The sequence below is a fragment of the Carcharhinus amblyrhynchos genome, chromosome 24, assembly GCF_965287045.1.
Source record: "Carcharhinus amblyrhynchos chromosome 24, sCarAmb.v2.hapA, whole genome shotgun sequence".
Taxonomy (NCBI): Eukaryota; Metazoa; Chordata; class Chondrichthyes; order Carcharhiniformes; family Carcharhinidae; genus Carcharhinus; species Carcharhinus amblyrhynchos.
This window is the reverse complement of record NC_137347.1, coordinates 43,450,610-43,473,526: the sequence shown is the minus strand read 5'-3', so window position 1 is coordinate 43,473,526 and position 22,917 is coordinate 43,450,610. Positions and strand designations below refer to the sequence as shown.

At 41.9% G+C, this 22,917-nt stretch overlaps 1 protein-coding gene across 1 annotated transcript in view; it reads right to left on the bottom strand.

Moving 5' to 3' along the window:
- Nucleotides 1-19,055, bottom strand: part of myom3 (myomesin 3) — a 103,954-nt gene extending 84,899 nt beyond the window's left edge. The window contains exons 1-6 of the mRNA XM_080211194.1: nt 18,934-19,055; nt 11,425-11,569; nt 7,984-8,134; nt 5,030-5,187; nt 3,989-4,081; nt 1,999-2,087 (exon numbers count right to left, since the gene is read on the bottom strand). Coding sequence (XP_080067320.1) covers nt 1,999-2,087; nt 3,989-4,081; nt 5,030-5,187; nt 7,984-8,134; nt 11,425-11,534 — 601 coding nt within the window. The 5' untranslated portion in view covers nt 11,535-11,569; nt 18,934-19,055. The remainder of the gene's footprint in view (nt 1-1,998; nt 2,088-3,988; nt 4,082-5,029; nt 5,188-7,983; nt 8,135-11,424; nt 11,570-18,933) is intronic.
- Between the last annotated feature and the right edge of the window lie 3,862 nt (nt 19,056-22,917).

Below are 22,917 nucleotides of genomic sequence, written 5' to 3'. Positions count from 1 at the left end.
AAATATAATGGTTTTGACAACTGAGAACCAATCCTATTGTAGGAAATATTGATATGTCATCATGGGTATAAAAGAAGGGGGCAGTGGGACAAACAGGTAGAGCAACTGTCACCTGTCAGAGCTAACAGTTCTCTGCTCTCTCTTGTGAGAGAGAGAATCACTGGCTCTCATAGCTTCATCTCTTTCTTAGGGAAATCACCATCTTGATAGCCAATGTACCAAAGAAGAAAGAAGTTCCAGGCAGAAGAATCAACAGAGAAAGCCCAGAATATTCCAGAAGACACAAAACCTGGTTGTAATTTAGGAAGTGACTAAATTCTATTTTGTTAATGAGCAGGAATTGTATTTGTTTGAACAGCATTCCATTAGAATCTTGTTTTATTTGGGAGTGGTTAACAGTTAAAAGAGATTTATTCACTGTTAATTTGCTCACTGTTAGTGCGATAAATAAATTGTGTGTTGATTTTAGAGTGAGTGTCAGGGATTTATTTTTATTTAATGACTAGAAGTTGCTGAAGAGCAGGTCACACCACTTACTTGTTACAGACTACAGGACGAGGTATTCCTCTTTGGCTGTTTCAGTGTTAGTTCTCAGAGGGGAGGGGGGAATCAACCTCCTCTATTACAGTATTGTAAATCTGAAGAGGGCAACTACCAATCTTTGGTGCCGATTCTACGTTGGTATATCTGACAGTAATACCAGTTCAGCTCAGAATTGGCAAAAACAAGAAAGCTTCTCATAAAGGGTCTCGAATAATTTTGTCTTTATGTCGGGGCAGTATGAATTGGGCCAGTGCAGAATCATTTGTTTTGGTTGTAAACCATGCAGCAACCTGTGGAGCTCTCCATCCAGAACAATTCCACTCACAGGGTGATACTGAGGTCTGTAGCCTGCATTTTCCCAACCTGTTCATATTGGGCTGGGAGACGGAAAGATTGGAAAAACAAAGTGGGAAGGTGTTGGCTAACATGCCCCACATCTCCCTGTTACCGAATTAATTTTCCAAAAGTAGAAGAGATGGCAGGTGTGCTGCCCACTGAGAACCCAACTGAACCATGTAAATGTCCAGGCAAGGTGGTGCCCTCCCTGCCTCTGCAGACACTTCCCCAGGTTAAGGGGTCTGCTGCCATATTGGGGACCATTCAATGAAACCTACTGGCAGTCGGCTTTGGTGGAGGGAGGAGGAGAGGAGGGAAGACATCATGTTTGGGTAACCCGTAGCCTATGGAAGGGGTCCATGAGAACAATGGCTGCTGGCGTGGCCATGATCCTATATTCCCTGATCACCCATCCACCCTGATCACTTAACTGCCAAGGCCTCAGCTCCCTCACTCACTCACCAGCCTATGAGGGTGCCCAGCCTCAGATTGGCCAGCATGGCTGCTGAAGGACTGACCCTCCGATTGGTCCAGCAGCTTTTGGGGGTAGGCCGGTTTCCTTGATAGGGTTGGCAGCTCTGACGGTGGCCATTTAATTGGTTGCCATTGGGAATATGCCTCGCGTGTCTTGTAACTGGGATTGCCTCTTGCTCTCAGCCCTCGTGGTGGGACCTCAGCCATCCCATGTTCGCAACTGAACGTGAAGGTACAGCATTCTGCTGCACCAATCCCCCTCTTTGATAAAGCCAACAAGTAATTTAACATCAGCCACCCAGCATCCATCCACAGCAGAAACTGAACAACATTGTGAGAGATGGAAACAAAATCACAGACAAAGGGGAACTGCTGAGGCGTACCGAGTTCTTACTGGTCACGCAAGTTTCTGATAAACAACAGCTAAAAATCTAACAGACCGAGGACCGCAAATTCATATCATTTGACTTGGGACAATTTGAAAGTTTATTTTTCCAAAAACTTGAGTAAAAATCTAGACAAATTACTGTTAGGTGAATGGATAGTCTGTCAGATTCCATTCCCTCATTACTCCGAAAGATCTTTAGATTTTGCCACTGAGTTAAAATTGCTGAAACTGCTCATTGACAAACAGGCGAGACTTACTGTTCACAATGACTGTAGTGTAAGATGATGCTTCCCCATGAGCATTGGTAGCTACTGCAGAGTATTCACCAGAGTCCTCTGGGCTGCATCTGGTAAGAAAATAGGTCAGTTTATTTGTAGTTCACACTGCTTATTGGCTTCTAAATGGACTATTAATTATTGTCAGAATCTAACAACTTGCTGAGGTATTCTGTTTGTTTATAACATCTGTCCATTCGAATAAACTCATTGTAAATTCTTACAAGACTGGGCATCAAAAAGCTGGTCCAATCAGAGATCATTTGAAAATCATTACCTAAAAATTCCAGGAACTCTGCTGCACCTCTGGAAGTTCATTGGTTGCAAGATTTTTCCTCCTGGTACCCCCTCAACCTGATCCTGTCCCAAATCCTACACAAAGCCCGTGAAAAGTCACTGGGATAAATACTTGTGTTGGTAATGGCACAATCAGGAATCCCGTCTCATGGAGCGAGGAGGTTTTCAGGGTCACACTTCACTAATCTGGTTTAATTCTTCATTGCTGTCTCATTCAGATTGTGGAGTCTAGGTGCTGTAAGTAGCAAATGATCAGTTCACATTTCCAGCAACTCTGTCTGAAGTTGGAAGTTCTGCTCCATTAAATTCTGTGCTCACTGATCTGAGACCCATTACCGTTGGGATGTTTCCACTAGTAGGAGAGATGGAACTCAAGAGCACAACCCCAGAGTGAAGGAACGCTACACTAAAGAGATGAGGAGGAATCTCTTCAACCAGAGAGTGGTGAATCTGTGGCCAGGTCATTGAATGTCTTTAAGACAGAGATGGATAGGTTCTTGATTAATAAGGGGATCAGGGTTATTGGGGGAAAGGCAGGAGAATGTGTTTGAGAATCATATCAGTCATGATTGAATGGTGGGGTAGACGCGATGGGTCGAATGGCTTAAATATGCTCCTATACCTTATGGTCTTATGGTCTAAAACAATTAAAAACTATGATGTGGAGATGCTGGTGTTGGATTGGGGTGGGCACAGTAAGAAGTCTCACAACAGCTGGTTAAAGTCCAACAGGTTTATTTGGTATCACGAGCTTTCGGAACACTGATGAAGGAGCAGACTCCGAAAACTCATGATACCAAATAAACCTGCTGGACTTTAACCAGTTAAAAACGATGGTATAGTTTTTTTCTTCTTCACCATCCCAAAGCAGTTATCCATAGCATGAACATGTCCTACTTTATGTTTCCATTGGATCATATGTCAAAGGCATTGTTACAAATCATAGCTCACTTTGTGCTTTAACAAACACTCAAGGATAGAAATCACTCTGTGTTCTATTTTTAATTGGGAAATATATTCAAATGCAATTTCTGCATTTGCTATCACAACAAAGATTACAGCCTCACTCATCCCCACCAAGGTCAACAGGCCTTCCCATTATAGAATCCCTACAATGCAGAAGGAGGCCATTCGGCCCATTGAGCCTGCACCGACAACAATCCTGCCCAAGTCCTATCCCTGTAATCCCACATATTTGCCCTGCTAGTCCCCCGGTACTAAGGGGCAATTGAGTATGGCCAATCCACCTAACCTGCACATTGTTGGAGTGTGGGAGGAAACTGGAGGAAACCCATGCAGACACGGTTAGAATGTGCAAACTGTTAACAGACAGTCACCCGAAGCCGGAATTGAACCTGGGTCCCTGGCACGGTGAGGCAATAGTGCCAACCACTGTGCTGCCCATTGTCCACTCCTCGACTACTCTGATTCCCATTGTGGGCGAGGCGATAAAATTCTGGCGTTGGTGATTGTAAATATATTATACTGCAGATAATTCTAAATGAAAACAGTGAATATTCTGTTCCAGGGTGAGGGTCATTAAGAAAGCTGACAATTAAAATATAAAGGTCCGTCATCATTATTCTTCATCATTTTTTATTAGTTTTATATATATATAGTTGTATGCAAAATAAGCAATAATTACCATAGATTCTCAAAAACAAAGATATCTTACCTACGAATCTCAAGAATCTGTAAACCAATTTTATTCTCAATTATGTATTTGCCGGGAACATTTTCTGGTTGAATCAAAGCTCCATCCTTGTACCTGAAGGAATGATGATCGATTTATTAAAATCCATACACAGGAACTCTGTGAAGCAAAGCTTTACTTTTGGCAAAATGTAACAATGCAACATTTGTTAACAATGAGAAACTCATTGTCTCCTTAAATTCAATATAAAGGGAATGTATGACATCCTGCTAGTTCTGTCCAGCGGTTGGTTGATGTGACTTGGTTGTCATGGGGAAAGGGGGCCCAGGTCAAGTCCTATCGATATCCACAGGCCAGGTTTAACACCTGAGAACAAAAGGAAGAGCAGGTGGCTTTGCAAAGGATAGGCATAGTGTGCAGGGTTCTCCAATCCCGGCCATGCCCACCCTGCTACTGGTTGGAATGGAGAATTGGGGGGGAGGGTGAGTCTGTCAGCATACCTGTTTGTGAATAGAACTGTCACTCACCTGATGAAGGAGCAGTGCTCCAAAAGCTAGTGGCTTGTGCTACCAAAAAAACCTGTTGGACTTTAACCTGGTGTTATGAGACTTCTTACTGTGTTTACCCCAGTCCAACGCCGGCATCTCCACATCATGTCCTTCTGTAGCAGCCACAGCCTACTCAGTGGTGCTGCTGAGCATGAATTAGCAGCCTCTGACTCCCTGCCCAGTGTGTGTGTGCGGGAAATACTCAGCAGGTCAGGTGGCATCTGTGCAAAGAGAAACGAGTTAATCTTTCTCATGGGAAAGGTCACAGTCCAAAAACATGAACTCCACAGATGCTGCCAGACCTACTGATTATTTCTAGAATTTTCCATTATATTAAAATCAAGAAGAGAATCTGTTTGTCGAGTTATGTAATGCTGACTCTTTCTAAGCATTCCATCATCCACCCAGAGTATTCTCAGATAATGTCTCTTATATTTAATATTAATAGCAATCAGATTATATTCCAGAGCTCTTGGATTTTGTGAGATTGCAATGTTGTTTTAACTTTTTGTACCATTTGACCTGAGGAGAAGGTGCTCCTTGGATAACGCAGGAAAGACTAACACTCATCTTCTCCCAGACTGTGTGGTGTCTCAGTCCAAGGACAAAATCAGGCGCATGTGCAGCAAGCTCTGTAGCCAATTGTCTATCCTCTTCTGCTCTCCTCTCCGCCTGAAACAACATAACTATTGTCAACACGATTTACTTAGGCCTTGAGATTAGACTGTGCAAAATGTACGTAGGAATAGACAACATATTTATGTGTAGGACTTTTATCCGCTAACTTTAAATGCTAACACGTTTCACATAAAATAATTCTACCTCCATTGAAATAGAGGAAGACATACACACGTGCAATGTCAGTTTGGGGACATGCATTCAGTTCTCACTTCAAGTTGTGTATCTCAAAATCACAACTTTGGCCAAAATTTTCCATCCTCCGGTGGTGCTAAAAGTGAATGGAATTTTGGGCGGAACGCCAAATTTTCCGTTCTCACTCGCAGCGAGTCCCGTCACATACAAAACTGGAGAATGCCGCTCTTTAAGTGAAACTCTGGTTCCAATGGGAATCAATGTCAAAATTGTAATTAAGTTCTTCCTTATCAGAAGAAGATATTAAAACATTATATCCTCTAAGTTGAAATATTTTACACTCTGAAATTCCTATATTGATAAATGAAATAATTTTAAAAATAAAATGAGTTTAAAAAAACTCAGGCTGGATCCTACTTCCTGAACCCCCACTCTCTAATCCTGCTGATTAATGCAGATTCTCCACACACCTCTCTGACCGGGCACGCACAGTGGTTAGCACTGCTGCCTCACAGCTCCTGGGAGCTGGGTTCGATTCCTGGCTCAGGTCACTGTTTGTGCGGAATCCGCATAGTCTCCCCATGTCAGTGTGAGTTTCCTCCGGGTGCTCCAGTTTCCTCCCACAGATTAAAGATGTGAGGGTTAGGTGCATTGGCCATGCTAAATTCTCCTTCAGTGTACCCGAACAGACGCCAGAGTGTGGTGACTAGGGGATTTTCGCAGTAACTTCATTACGTTGTTAATGTAAGCCTACATGTGACACTAAATAAATTTTATTTTACTTTGCCCTTCCTGACCCAGCTGAACCCACTCCCTGACCCATCCTTTTGCCTCTGTCTTCCCTCTCCTGGACCCGAGTTCCTGACTGAGGATCCATATCCAATCCAAAACTAGAGCTTTGATGTGGGTGTGAGTCCTGATGATGAGGACATCCCAGGCTGGGGCTTTTACAATCTATGTGTTTTTTAAAAAGTAGCCCTGACTCAGAGCTTTTCCCCCTGTTCCCTCACTGGAAGTGGCATTAAAAAGAACGTGGATTATAACTTCCCCAGATCGGCACCTCTGCATCATCAGGACTCGAACCCATAACTGTGGAACTCCAACTTTGGACCAGATCTGGATCTTCAATGGGAATCCAAGTCCAGGATAGGGAGGAGGCAAGAAAGTGAGTCAGAGAGTGGGAGGTTTAGCTGGAGGGTGTTCAGGGAGTAGGGGAGGCCACAACTCAGGGAGGGGAGAGGTCACAACTCGGGGGTCGGTGTGGGGGGGGTGGAGATTATAGGGAGCAAGGGAAGCCCCTCCAAAATGTTGCTAAATGGGTCACATGGGGAACAGCATTAAAACTCACTGGGAGATTGCAGAGCCCACTAGCTTGCCAACGTCAAAATGAAACAAAGTTAACATGGCATTGTGAAATGAGGACACTCTGTAGCCAGACTAGAACAAGGGATTTTCTGATTTTTTTTCAGGGTCCAGGAAATCTAGAATTTTACAAAATCTGAATATAAGGACCTTGAATTTCCTGAGTGATTGGATGAAGTGGCAACCAATTTAGACAGAAATCATTAGAGGAGGACCTGCCCTATTAGTTATCTATCCAATTCTGTGATACATTAGAGTTTGGTGTGGGAGTTGAGGTAGTCAGTGTTCATAACTGCAATCTGATATCTGACTGGCGGGTTTTACCAATCTCTACAGTTCTCAGCAGTCCTACCTCAGGCCTTCTATAGGCCAACAAAAGACAATTGCTAGTGATTCGAAGTGCTGACAACGTTTCCTTACTGAAACTGTAAGAAAAGTGTACTTATAAAGAAGAAGACATTTTTCTCCAGTGAGATTTTTTAAAGTTCATTTATTAGTCTCAAGTAGGTTTACATTAACACTGCAATGAAGTTACTGTGAAAATCCCCTAGTTGCCACACTTCGGCGCCTGTTCGGGTTCACTGAGAGAGAATTTAGCATAGCCAATGCACCCAACCAGCACGTCTTTAGGACTGTGGGAGGAAACTGGAGCACACGGAGGAAACCCACAGAGACATGGGGAGAACATGCGGACTCTGCACAGACAGTGATGCAAGGTAGGAATCGAACCTGGGTCCCTGGCACTGTGAGGCTGCAGTGCTAACTACTGTATCACTGTGCAAAACCAGGCTTCACTGCTGCAAACTCAAACTGCTGGTCATTCCTGCCGACCCTTACCCTCTCTAAAAGACATGCAGCCATGCTGTATGAGCCTGGAGTCCGGGGTCACTGCATCTGTGTGGACTCTCAATAATGTGTCTGAGCATTGTATGTCCCAGAGCACTGGAAATTCCACTCTATCATTGGGGCAATACTTGAGCTTTGTAGAACACATTGCATACTCAGTGTAGAACTTGTGACATGTGCTGTAACTCAAGGCCTCAGAGGAGATAGTTCATCTGAAAACAGCTGAAACATAAAGAACATTGTTTATCCTTGTTCTTTGGATAATTCCTGACCCTCACCATCCATCTGACTCCATTCTCTTATACTGAATCATAAAGGAATTAAAATGATGAATGTACCATAATGTATATATATTGAATTGTACCATAACTCAATCATTGTCCATGAATATAACTCAAATTCTATCCCATGCCTGTGCACCAGTATCCTGGCAGTTATCTCTGTTACCTTTTCATGTATAGCTTTGTGATCAGCCTTTGTTAACAACAGTTTCTGAGATTTGTAGTAGTTTTCATCTACTTTTTTCATATCGTTTCCAAATAAGACTTGTTTTAATGGTTCCTTTCCTCTTCTTCCATACTGTCTGCTTTTTTCAGGCCTGTACAAAGAACGTTCTAGAATCACTTTTTTTTGTTCTTACAAGAAATGGAAACAAATTAATTAACAACTCAATTCCCTTCACCCTAGGGTCTTGCTAAAGGCCTAAAATCCAATGCTTTGGCCAAAAGTTTGATCTCGCCCCTTCAGACTCTCCCTCGCTATGGCTCAGTGTATATTATCCAATGTGATATGCCCTGGGGTAACTTTCCACATTAAAGGTGCTATATAAATGCAAGTTTTTGTTGCTGGTCCACCGTTGTTCTGGGCAATGTGGAATTATCGTTGTTCATTCATGGGACGTGGGTGTCACTGATTAGACCAGTATTCATTTCCCATCCCCAGTTGCCTTTGGGACGGTGGTGAGGAGTGGCCTGCTGGCATACAATGAGTGGCTTGCCCAGGCAATTCAGGGAACAGTTAGAGTCAACTGCACTGCCATACTGTATGAAATCAGCTATTCTGACTGCACAGAGAGGCCCAGCATGTAACAGAATCCCTTCTACTGAACAGCTGTAGACGGGGGAAATCTCGGCAGCGCCACCTTGGCAATGGCAGGAAACAAAATCAAAGGGATTCAGAGACTCAGTTGTCTCGATGCTGGTGACACCAGCTTGTTTTTTATATGATGATCAGAGGATAAGAGGCAGTGTGGTTAGTGGGAACGATAAGGCCGGTGTCTCGGATTGAGTCACAGGAAAACCAGCTTGAGGTTCCAATTGTTTTGTGCGACTTGGTGTCAAATTCAGCTTCACACTGTTACTGTGCAATGCCTCAGGATGTTTCAACAAATTAAAGCTGGTATATAAGCACAAGTTGTTGTTAAAAGCCAGAGGATATGTGTACAAATTAGTTAACTTTGTACTGACACAAAGCAGTGAACTCGACGGAGGAGAATTTATAGCAAAGACATTCCAATGAGTCATAAAATCCACAGAGAAAGATGATACATTGCTAATAATTTAAAGCATGGCATAGATCCAATTTTAGCTACAGAATAAAACATATTTTAGATTCATTAGAGATTAGTAGACAGACCAAGCACATAGAAATAGATAATAAGTACCTTGAAATGACAGCTGAAGAAATGAGACAGCTGCTCAGTCTATCCGTGGGCTTCCCTAATGCAACTGCAATTTAGGTTTGCTGGAAATCCTAATGTGTTAAATTAATCAAGTAACATTTTTTGCTAAATTACCTCTTTCCAACACCCTTGCTACAACCAATACTGTGGTGCTCCCAAAGCTTTTGATTATTTTAATAAGTAATCTCCCTCTCTTTGGCTCAGTCTTGTCTTCTCAGGTGCCTGGAGAGTTTTTCTACTTCAAAGGCACTACTTCAATACAAGTTTTTGTCATTTTATTGTTGCAATTGGCACTGGATTTTTTTTCATTCATGGGACTCTTGAAACAAAGGCGCCACTGCTATAACAGTATGTCACTGCTCTGCTATACACTGCTGACAGGATAGGCACAGCTGACAGGATAGGCACAGCTGACAGGATAGGCACAGCTGACATAGCAGAAAATCTCTAGAGAGAGAAAGACAGACTATTTGCAATGTGCTAATTCTACAATCAAACTATCTCTAGAGGATGATATACTTCTGAGTGAATCCAGCGTGTGAGATATCAACCCATGCTTATAAATCAGAATACATTCCATTCTGGAGTCACTTTACATTAAAAATCCAATATCCACGAACCATTTGCGTCACAGCATAAAAGCAAACCAGAACTTAGGATCAAATTCAACTGAAGGAAGTTTCCTTAAGAAAGTATATTATGGGTTTGTAAGAATGATTCATTTTGTAGGGACAATATACTCTCCCATTGTATTTCTTGACTCAGTTAAAAATCAAGTTTGCACAAAGTGAAATGTTAAGGTCATTACATCTTTGAACAAAATACTGGGGGTAACTTTACCTGAACGACCACAGATAGAAAGTGACAATGCCAAACCAACAGAAAATGATCTTATTGAATGGCGGGGCAGGCTCGAGGGGCTAGATGGCCTACTCCTGCTCCTATTTCTTACGTTCTTAAAATAAAAGAGAAATTCAAGAAAAAGAACAAGTGGATTATTTACAGATTCCATTCACACCTTGAAATGAAATTAAGGAGAGGGCATTGAAATAAGACCATCATTGTTACTGTAATAGCATTTCATAGCAGATAAAGCAAGAAATAACATTAGATCTAATTTTGCATTGGATTTAATAGTGAGGCTAATTGTGCTTGCTGTTATTAACATGAACGCCAAACAATAACTTCCGCCCATCACTTATTAAATGTGAATCAGGATGTTTGTGCCCAGGATTCCCTACAAAAGCGATACAGGAATGATAATTCACCATTGATATACATAAAATTGCTTTTCCTAGATGTTACACACACACACACACGCACATGCACACATAATATATATACTTTTTATTCATTCATGGGACGTGGGTGTCACTGACTGGGTCAGCATTCATTGCCCATCCCCAAAGGCATTTAAGAGTCAATCACTTTGCTGTGAGCACATGTAGGCCAGACCAATAAGGACGGCAGATTTCCTTCCCTAAAGGACATTAGTGAACCAGATGGGTTTTTACAACAATCGAAAATAATTTCATGGTCATCAGTAAAACTTTCAATTCCAGATTTTAATTGAATTCAAATTTCACCAACTGCCGTGTGGGATTCCAACTGGGTCCCCCAAAGCATTATGCTGAGTCTCTGGATTACTAGTCCGGTGACAATATCACTACATCACCGCCTCCCTGAGCTCATAAGAAAATGTTGAAACTTCTTCATTCCAGTGCAAATAATTTTTTATCAGACTAAGTTGTAACTATTACCAAACTGGAGAGTTAACTTTACTAAGTGTGGAGTTTCATGCCTTCAGATTTAAATTATTGCTGAGATTTAAAAAACAAAATATGTAATTCATTTTTACTTTTTATTTCTACTCCTGTTAGTTCTCTGCCTTAATTCCATTTTTTTTTTGTTCTCTTTGTTTTGATTTTTGTACCTGATTAACATTGAGTTACATATTCAAGTTGATAATTCCTGGTGCAGAGATTTTTTTGCACCATTATAAGAAGACAATAAAATATCACAATTATAACATCTTATGGATAAAATATGCAAAACAGTTTTTAAGCAAAAAATAGTAGCTAACATCATTACTCAAGCTCTGTTAAATGATGCCACAGTAACTAAAACTTTGAGACTTAACCAACATGTCAGTATGAATGATTAAAGCGAAGGTTGCACAAACTCACAATCTCTAACCATTGGCTCACCTCAGAACCTGAGTTAAAGTCTTCCTCTCTGCTGGTCTTTCCTTCACACGAGATGAATGGTCAAAGTGCTCAGGCTTACTTTGATAATGATGCAGAAATCTAGTTGCCATGTTCCTTTCTAGAACACAAACAGTTGGACTTTTACCTGTTGGATAAGCACACTTCATCATAAGTTACTCTGGAGTTGGTCAGTAGCAGATGAGTAGGAAGTGGGTTTACACCTGGGATTCTCCACGGGGTAAGATTTCAATCTTTACCATGATGGGCAGGGGCTAAATCAATTCACACAGGGAGTGATAAATAAACCTCAGGCGACCATTTTCCAGACGTCGCTGGATTCCGGGGAAGTGCCGGAAGATTGGAAAACGGCTAATGTTACGCCATTGTTTAAGAAGGGTGCCAGGCAAAAGGCGGGGAATTATAGGCCTGTTAGTTTAACGTCTGTTGTAGGTAAAATGTTAGAATCCGTCATCAAGGAGGAAATAGTGAGGCATCTTGAGGGGAATTGCTTGATAGAGCAGACGCAGCACGGTTTCGTTAAAGGGAAGTCGTGTCTGACAAATTTACTGGAGTTCTATGAGGATGTGTCTAGGGCGGTGGATAGAGGAGAGCCGGTGGATGTGGTCTTTCTTGATCTTCAGAAGGCGTTTGACAAGGTACCTCACAAGAGGTTATTGCAGAAGGTCAGGGGGCATGGAGTTGGGGGTAGGGTGTTAGCGTGGATAGAGGACTGGTTGTCAAATAGGAGGCAGAGAGTGGGGGTCAATGGGTGCTATTCGGATTGGTGGATGGTGACTAGTGGAGTGCCCCAGGGGTCGGTGCTGGGGCCTCAGCTATTTACCATTTATATAGATGATCTGGAGGAGGGAACCGAGTGTAGGGTGTCGAAATTTGCTGATGACACCAAGATTGGTGGAAAGGCAAATTGTGCGGAGGGTGGGGAGAGTCTACAGAAGGATCTAGATAGGCTGGGTGAATGGGCCAGGAAATGGCAAATGGAATTTAATGTTGGCAAGTGCAAGGTGGTCCACTTTGGTAGGAATAATGGTAGGAAGGATTATTACTTACGTGGAGAAAAACTGCAGCAGGCGACGGTGCAGAGGGACCTCGGGGTCCTTGTGCATGAGTCGCAAAAACCCAGCTTGCAGGTGCAGCAGGTGGTCAGGAAGGCGAATGGGATACTGGCCTTCATCGCGAGGGGGATTGAATATAAAAGTAGGGAGGTCTTGCTGCGGCTGTATAGGGCATTGGTGAGGCCGCAGCTGGAGTACTGTGTGCAGTTTTGGGCGCCGTACTTACGCAAGGATATTTTGGCCTTGGAAGGAGTGCAGAGGAGGTTTACTAGGCTGATGCCGGAGTTGAGGGGGTTGAGCTATGAGGAGAGGCTGAATAAATTAGGCTTGTACTCGTTAGAGTTTAGAAGAATGAGGGGAGATCTCATTGAGACGTATAAGATGATGAATGGGATGGATAGGATAGAGGTGGAGAGACTCTTCCCGCTCAGAAAGGGTAGCAGGACTAGGGGGCACAGCCTCAAGATAAAGGGGGGGCAGTTTAGAACGGAGTTGAGGAGGAACTTCTTCACTCAAAGGGTGGTGAATCTCTGGAATTCTCTGCCCGTTGAAGTGGTGGAGGCTGCCTCGCTAAATATTTTTAAGACGCGGGTTGATGGGTTTTTGATAAGAGAGGGGATTAAGGGTTATGGGGAGAGGGCGGGAATGTGAAACTGAGCCACGACAGATCAGCCATGATCTTATTGAATGGCGGGGCAGGCTCGAAGGGCTAGTTGGCCTACTCCTGCTCCTATTTCTTATGTTCTTATGACCCTTATGATTGTCACAACAGCCAGGACAATAAGAATTCAGAATGACACCACCCTCGCAGCAAGAAAATGTTTACTATGGGGAAGCTTAAACAAAAGACCCTAAGAAAAATGGCTGGATTGGGAAAATTTAAAAAATGGAATTATTCAGAGGATGTTTACTTTTTAAGAATGGGAAATGTTATTGCCCAACATTGTTTTGAGACACACGTTTATGAGACATGAGTCATGAGACATGCCCGAACAAATCTCCTATAAGGTGTGACATAGAAGCCAAGTGAAACTAGAATTGTAATGTGTGCTATGGAATTAAACTCCAGTCACTCCGTAAGTGAGCTTAGCAAAGTCAAAAACAGTCAGTAAAACAATAAAAGTGACAGAATTTTGGTGTCACTTCCAATTGCTTTCACACAATATTTAAAAGACATTATATTGTAATAATACTGATGAATTTTAAAAGATTGAACCAATCCATTGTTCAGCCCCTTTGCTTTGAGCAGAGTTGATATAATTCATTAATATTCTTCAGTCACACCTGGAAAACGAGACCTGGAATTTCTATTCAGGTCATTTCTTTGCAATTTGTGCATGAAGGTTTGTCATATTTATTCCTCAATTTTGGGGCAACATTTGATACCCATTCCTAATTGCCTTTGATGAGCTGCCTTTTTGAACCACTGCAGTCCCTGTTATGTAGGTACAGCCACAGTGCTGTAAGGGAGGGAGTTCCAGGATTCTCACCCAGGGACAGTGAAGGAACGGCCGACATATTCCCAAGTCAGAATGATGAGTGAATTGGAGGGAAAGTTGCAGGTAGTGGTGTTCCCAAGTATCTGTTTTCACTGTTTTCCTGGGTAATAGAAGTTGCATTCTTGGAAGGTGATGTTGAAAGACACTTGGTGAGTTGCTGGAGTGCATTTTGTAGATGATGCACCCTGATGACACTGTGTCAGTGGTGGAGGGAGTGAATGTTTAAAATTGTAGATGGTGTCAGGAGTACAATGATTGAACTGATTGTGACAATCGACCAATATTCACTGTCTGGGTTCATGCTCAAAGAACATTCCTCGCACACATTTGGTAAAGTTGGTGGATAACAGCGACATATTCACCGGAAGATGGTTCAGTTTGCTTTAGGTGACCTCAGTTAGATGGACTGCTATCATTAGGCTTAAGATCTCTGAGCTATTGACAGTCAAAATAACCATAGTTCCTGCTCCTGATTATTTTCAGTTCCTAGAATCCCTGCAGTGCAGAAGGAGGCCATTTGGCCCATTGAGTCTGCACTGACTACAATCCCACCCAGGCTCTATTCCCGTAGCCCTACTTATTTATCTGCTACTCCCCAACACTAGGATCAATTTAGCATGGCCAATCAATCTAACTCGCACATCTTTGGACTGTGGGAGGAAACCGGAGCGCCTGGAGGAAACCCACGCAAACACAGGGAGGATGTGCAAACGCCACACAGACAGTAACCCGAGGCCAGAGTTGAACCTGGGTCCCTGGCGCTGTGAGGCAGCAGTGCTAACCACTGTGCCACCATGTCGCCCACATTTTGCATTCAGTAGCATGACAGGACTAGAATTCGCTTTGTTATAAAAGTAAGGTGTAGATATAATATTATGTAGGAAAAGGTCAGAAACACTTTTGCGCTTTTGCAGTTTTCTTGCAATTGAATGAGAGAGTCTGGATTAAAAAAAACCATAAAACATTTACCTCAAAACTCAGTTGGTGTTGAAGGTATTTGGGTATTTTAGCTTTCATTTTACAGAAAATAGATTTTTATTTGATAAGGAGGTTAAATTTAGTCCATTATGCACTTGGGTTCTATAGACTGCAATGGAAGCGATCTGGGAATTTTGGGGTTTGCTGTTAGGAAGTCTTAAACATTTTATCTCTAAGTGACAAAAACTGTAGTATAGCTTTAAGAAAGTTATATCTCAGACTCATTTGCACGTTTGGTCTCCAGCGAGTCTAGCTTAGCAGTAAACAAAGTTCAATGCTGATTGGTGAGGAAGGTAGCCTGAAGGCTGGATGTTTCAAAGCCTCCAGTCAAAAGGTACAAATTGCTGTTTAGCATTTAGAAGCAGAAGCCTAATCTACAAAACTAATTGGCTGGGAGAATGTTCTGAGGTCTAGGTGTTCCAAGAACCTCCAATAAGAGATGCAAATGAAGGGTAGATTATTGTGGGGAAGCTTAGAGAACTTTATTGGTCAAGAGTTGCAAAATCATTAGTTGTGTTGATCCAGGTACAGATACCATGGTTAAATGTTGCAAAAATACTGACAAAAAGGGTATGAAGATAAGGATGCATCACTGAGAACCTTACAACAAAAGCAGAAAGTGCTGGAAAATCTTAGCAGTTCTGACAGCATCTGTGGTAAGAGAATAGAGCCAACATTTTGAGTCAGGATAAGCCTTTGTCAGAGCTAAAAACAAAGAAAATAGTACAAGATTTATACTGTGAGGGTGAGTGAGGTGATAGGGACGGCATAGACACAAAGACAAAGGGAATGTAAATGGTGATGATAAAGGATAGGAATGATGCTAAGAGCATCCATTGAGAGATTGGAATGTGTGAATAGCAGAACAAAGGTGCAGAGTATAGCAATGTGACAGATGGCCCTGGTGGGGGGGGGTGGGGGGTAAGGGGGGGGGGGGTAGTGCGAGACGAGATGGAAAACAAAATTTTAGAAGAGGGAAAATAAGAATAAGAATACAAAATAATAAAAATGGGTTATTAAGATCAAAAGAAGAAATAAAATGGAATAAAATAAATGGAAATGGGGTGAAGGTAGAGGGGAGAGTTCAGGCTCTGAAGTTGTTGAACTCAATGTTCAGTCCAGAAGGTTATAAAGTGCCCAATCAGAAGGTGAGCTACTGTTCCTCCAGTTTGCATTGGAGTTCGCTAGAACATTGCAAAAGGCTAAGGACGGACATGTGGACAGGAGACCAGGGTGATGTGGTGAAGTGGCGAGCGACAGGAAGGTCTGGGTCCTGCTTGCAGACAGACCAGAAGTGTTCAGCAAAGTGGTCACCCAGCCTGCACTTGGTCTCGCCAGTGTAGAGTAAACCACATTGGGAGCAGTGAATGCAGTAGACCAGATTGGAGGAGGTGCCTGTGAAATGCTGCTTCATCCGAGAAGAGTGTTTGGGAACTGGGATTGTGGGCAAGGAGGAGGTGAAAGCATTGCCTGGGAAGGTGCCATGGGCAGGGGGGGGTGAGGTGACTGAGGAGTGGACCAGGATGTCCCAGAGAGAGCGGTTCCTGCGGAATGCTGACAGGAGGAGTGAGGAGAAGATGCGTTGATGGTGGCATCATGCTGGAGTTGGCGGAAATGGTGGAGAATGATCTTTTGAATGCAGAGGCTGGTGGGGTGAAAAGTGAGGACAAAGCGGACCCTATCCTGGTTCTGGGAGGGAGGGGAGAGGGTGAGAGCAGTGGCCCGGGGGATGGGCTGTTTTGCTTTCAGATTCCAGCAGACGCAATATTTAACTGAGAACTTTGCACTTGCCAAAGGTCAGCATTTGTCACAAGACACCTGCTTCAAGAGGGGTGGTGGGGGGTGGCATTTGTCAATGAGGAGAAAGAATTTTGAGTAGGGGAATTAAATACTTATGTAGGACATTTCCAGTCGACAGGTCTGTTACAGGTCGAGGAGTTACTGTAAACACCTAGCATTGGACTCAGTGGTTAGAGTAACTGTCACAGGGTGAAGATTACCAGAAGAATCCAGTATCAGCAATCAGTGGATCCAGTTTAGACAAGGTTTATTGGGATGTGAGTATCACTGGCAGGGCCAGGATTTGTTGCCCATCCCTAATTGCCCGTGAACTGAGTGGCTTAACAGCCCATTTCAGAGGGTAGTTAAGAGTCAACCACATTGTGTCTGGAGCCAGACCAGGTAAGGACGGCAGATTTCCTTTCTTAAAGGGCATTAGGGAAGCAGATGGGTTTTTATAACAATCAGTGACTGTCTTATGGTCACCGCTGGATCCAGATCATTTAATTAATTGAATTTAAACTTTCATTAGTTGCTATGGTGGGATTTGAAACCATGTCCACAGAGCAATAGTCTGGGATTCTGGACTAGGTCAATGATATTAGCGCAATACCACGATCTCCTACTAAGATAATTAAATGATTGCCTTAAGAGTGAATAGAAGGCACTTTACTATTAGTTAAAATCTAGGAGAAAACTGTAGTCTTTGTTAGAAAGGTTTTTCCACCAAAGAGGAAGAGAAAGTGAGAAAGGGAAAGAATATTCAATAACAAGCAGCTGTGAACTGTGTAGCTTCAGCAGTTAAGGTGGAGTGGAAGTTAGTTCCAGCAGTTAAGGTGGACTGGGAGGTTGAACATTGCTAAAGGGTCCAATACAGTTGAAGTCTTAAATCTGCAAAGGATTTTTAAAAAAATGTATTTTAGAGTTAAGTTGTCCGGGTAAAATCTTGAAGGATGCAATGAGGCAAGAAATCAGGTTCAAGGATCCCAGAAGAGAAGATGGTGAAGTTCCAAGATCCACAGGAAAGACAGGCCCATGTGTTGAACTTGTGTACGCTGCCCTACTTTGACTGAAATATCAATCTTTATTGGCCAATAAGCCATGTTGGTTTGCATTCTAAATAAGAAATAATCCTTTTTTAATTCTTGTCAAGGAAAAACATGGCTTTTCCTTGAAAAGAATTTTCTTACTTTAATTTAGTATAAAGTCCAAATCCTTCAATGTAAAATCCTTGAGTTATAGACATCAAACTCTGGTCTCTGTGTAACTCACCAGTCCCTTGACCCTTCTCTAATCCACAACCCCAACTCCACTTTCCTATCTAATCCTCATTTCCCTTGCTTGGCCCCAGGTTTGAAGTTACTCAGTGAATGTACATCCTCTCTGGGTAGAGAATTTCCACAGCTCAAAAACCCGAGTGAAGAAATTTCTCCCTATCTCTGTCTGAAATGGCCAACCCCTTATCCTAAGACAAGGCTAGTTCTGGACTCTCCAGCTGGTGGGAAGCAGCCTCTCAACAGTCACATTATCAAATCCTCTCCGAATCTTGCATATTTCAGTGAAATCATCATTCATTCTTGTAAACTCCACAGATTGCAGCCCCAATTTACTCAATTTTAACTATTTGTGCAATTGAAAAGACTCCGAGACTGTTGAAATCTTGTCCAATTTCTCCACATCGGACTCTTCTCTCAGCCTAGAATTCAGACTCATTAACCATTGCTATACCCCCCTCTAAGGCAAATATGTTTCCTTAGATACAGAGACCAAAACTGGACACTGAATACCAAATAACTCAATAAATTTCCTCGGGGAATAAAATATAACTTTGGTGAACGGGAGCAGGACAGTTTCCAAATACATAGCCCACCAGATTTTCCTTTCCTAGTTAAAGCCACCCTCTTTTCCACAGCAACAATCTCACTCTTGAATACAATGACGTAAAACACTGAACATTGATTCTGTTTAAATTGCAGAAAGAGTTGAATTGTTTACCAAGATGTTCAATTTCAATATTAATGCTGCATTAATGGAGAAACAGCCATATCTCTGCCACTATCCTAGGGATTACATGTACTGTGGCTGGAAGACATTATCCAATTAGAGCACAAGTCTGATTTTAATTCTGTTAAGTAGCCACTGGTGGTGTTGGAGCTGCATTTCAAAAATTAAGTACTCACCAACGTGAAGGCTGATGTTAAAATCTGATAATCCAGATCCAGAAGCTGTGATGAATAAATGGAACTGTTCAACCTAGAGGAGAACTAAAGGACAAAAGTTAGCAGCCGCTTCCCCGCTGACAACAGAAATAATGACTAGCAGGGGAGGAATATGTTGCTGTTGCCCACATTGACCTTTGAAGTGTGTTATATATAGCAGCTTCATTATTCACCTGAATAAATATAGAAAATATGTCGATTGTTCTCATGTTCATTAAGTTGTGTGTGGACACATGTATTGCATCAAATCTATACAGGGTCTACACAATGTCAATTCCTTGTGTAAAGTGTTTGCTGTAAATCCAGTGCTTATTTCTTTGTGATATGTACGTCCCTGTGTCATTTTGCTAAAACCAACGTAAACCTGTCACAGTGAAATACACACGCAGACAGGCTTGTGTGTCTGGTGCCTGCAACAAATCATCAGAGGCATCTTACTCTCAATTGTGATAAACAGCATGCAGAGATTTCAATCTGTAAATTTAACTTTTCAAACTGAAAATCATCCGTCTCGTGGAAGCGGATATGACAGTGACAAATATATGAATAAGATGGGAATAGAGTCCCCGGAAGAGTAGGGGGTTTTACTAGGGGGCAGCATGGTTGGTGCAGGATTGGAGGGCTGAAGGGCCTGTTCCTGTGCTGGAATTTTCTTTGTTCTTTGTTCAAACTGAAAATCATCCATCTCCAGGGTTTTAACTGAAGGAAATGTGTCAGTCATTCAGATCTTTCTGTTCTCTACATCCTTGCTATGACTGTAACACTACATTCTGCACACTCTCCTTTACTTCTCTATCAACGGTGTGTTTTGTCTATATAGCACGCATGAAACAATACTTTTCACTGTATGATAAAACATGTGACAATAATAAATCAAATCAAATCAAATTAAACAATTACTTTAAAATTCTCATGTTGCCAAAACAAATGCAGAATTTAAATGAACTCTCCCATTAACTGGACTGAACTATGTTGAGATTCACACTGAGACTCCAGTGCAGCGCTACGGAAGTGCTGCAGTGTCAGAGGTGCCACCTTCCAGATGAGACTTTAAACCAAAGTCCTGTCTGCCCCCTCATGTGGATGTAAAGATTTCATCACACAGCTTTGAAACAGAGCAGGGGAGTTATCCATTGTGTCCTGATCAATATTTGTCCCTCACTCAACACCAAATTCAGGTTGTCTGGTCATCATCACTCTGCTGTTTGTGGGATCTTGCCATGTGCAAATTGGCTACCTTGTTTTTAACATTACAACAGTGACTACACTTTTGTGGTACTGCATTGACGACAAAATAATTTGGGATATCTGAAGTGTTGAAAGATGCTATATAAATGGAAGTCTTTCTTTTTGATGTGAGTGTATGAGCCCTTTTGTAACTTTTCAATAAAATAAATTCAATTGAACAACATCCTCAGCAATCTGCAGTGCAAGAAGTTTGCATTTCGTTACCAATATCCCCTTTGTAAAATAATTCCTTAATTGGAAACAAAATCAAATGTTTGCAGTTACTTAAGAATTTGTACATTTTAATTCAGAGAGAGTTTGCATTCATTTTCTGCTCACTTTTCCACAAGGCCACTTGGTTCCTCTATTGGTTGAATGTTGGCCTCTGTCTTAGCCAGAATTTAATTGTGTGAATTACATCCCCATACTGATGGAATATTCCACCTAAAGCAACATTACATTCAGAAAATCCTGCAGTAAATTTGACAAGTGTCAAAAAGAGAAAGTTCAAGGGGGTGAGAAATTGCTAGACATGTAAACAATTTATGTACATGTAGAAACTAATAAATAACTGTTGTAAATTTTCAAGCCTGTGACCTTTACCAGCTAATAGAACAAGGACAAAAAGCAAATGGGATCACTGCCCCCTGAAAACTCCCTCTAAGTCATGCACCATCCCAATTTGGAAATATGTAATAAATTTGTCACTGTTATTGGGTCAAAATCCAGGAATTTCCTCCACAATAGCACTGTGGGTGTACCTACACCACATGGACAATAGCAGCTCAACACAACGCCTCTTCACCACCTTCTCAAGGGCAGTTTGAATGGGCAATAAATATTAACCTCGCCAATGATGCCAACATCCCAAAATGAACCGAGGTGATGCTGCTGAGCATTCAGGAAAGTTTATCAATTCTTGTTGCTATTTTTGTAACTGGCCAGTATTAGACAGGTTGATGGTATAGTAAGGACCCAAATCAGTTTTAATGTTACCTATTGCTACAGCAAGAACACGGATCAGATTACTGTTTATTGTACGAATTGACAAAACGGCCTAAGATCACCACATTTGGTCTTGAAAAATGCTCAGCCTGCCTTAGATTACCCTGGAAAGGTAAACGTGTCTCAGAAATCTGAGCGATAGGTGAAGCTGGCCATTGCATGCTGCTACTATGCAGCAGAAAAACCGGTTAATTTGCCACTGCCAGGATGCTGCCGTCAAGCCAAAAAGATGTTCTGCTGATTGCATCACTGAATAGTGTGCTATTGAATTTCAGGGTGGGCGTGATGCCTGGTATGTAGGCTGTATGTCCTAATGACTGGTGGATCACATCAAACAACACATCACTCTGACTGTTTGCTACAGGCAGAGTACTGACTGTACTCAACCAGCCCGTGCTTGCAAAACCCAACGCCTGGCATCCAACATTAGGTGTAATTCTGCGATTGAATAACACATACTAAACAAAAACAGAAAATTCTAGAATATCTCAGCAGATCTGACAGCATCTGTGAGGAGAGAATAGAGTCAATGTTTTGAATCTATATGAGACTTTGTCTCAGAGTGTAATTGTAGAACACCAGGAGGAAAATGGAAAGCAAGAAGAGACAAACAGAAATTCTGTCAGAGAAAAGACCGGCACGTTTTCTGGGAAGGCATTCCTGGAAGAGAAATGGCAGTGAGTTCAACATAAAGATAAAAATAAAATACTGCAGATGCTGGAATTTGGAACAAAAACAGAAAATTCTAGAAAATCTCAGCAGGTCTGACAGCAACTGTGAGGAGAGAATAGAGCCAATGTTTCAAGTCTAGATGACCCTTTGTCAGATTTGCTCAACATTCCTGAGTGTGCTAAGCAGTACATTTAAAATCAATTTAAGATTTAAGGAACCAATTTAAGAATTTAGGCACACTGAAAGTGACATATATTCACACACAGGGTTCTGCCCTTTGCAGACAGAACAGGTCTACATTTCACATCTTTTTCAACTAAACAAAAGCTTAGGGAACAGTCATTCCCCATTATATTCCCCAGGGCAATCCCTTGCCCAATCAGAGTCCACTCCAACCAATCACCACATTTTTCTCATGCATTTAAATTGTTGTTCCCCTGTTACCATTGGTAATTTCTGGCTAGATGGCCTGGTGAGTGCAAGATGAAAAACTTTGACAGCATAGCTCTTTTTTTTCAGCACTATCCTCATGAGGGGAAAATAGATAACTGAAGCTAGATCTCCCTGGACGATTAAAGAAATTGAGATTAAAATATGTCACTTCTCTGTGTTAAATTGCAACTGCTACATGTTTGCCCACTTCACAAGTCCAAACCCTCCTGAACACCTTTTCTGTTTATATTTCATTTGTATGAATTTGTAGTTTTTTTTTGGAAACACAGGTTTGGCTTCATCCAGAGGAAAACAGTAGGGAGGAAACAAAATTTGACTTCTTCTGGAATTAAAACAGGAAGATGCAAAAGCAATATTTTAAAAATGTATTTTCCATTTTTCTCATTGAGGTATCTTCTTTTCTACATTTCTTTGAACTTTGAAGCTATGTCCTGTATACTAACGTTCAAGATAAATATGTATCATAAAAGAGCAGTTGTCCCAATACCATCTCCTGGGGACAACACAACGTACCTCGGTACAAGCCCACTGACTCCCACAGCTTCTTGGCTACAGCTCTTCACACCCCACATCCCGTACGGATTCCAT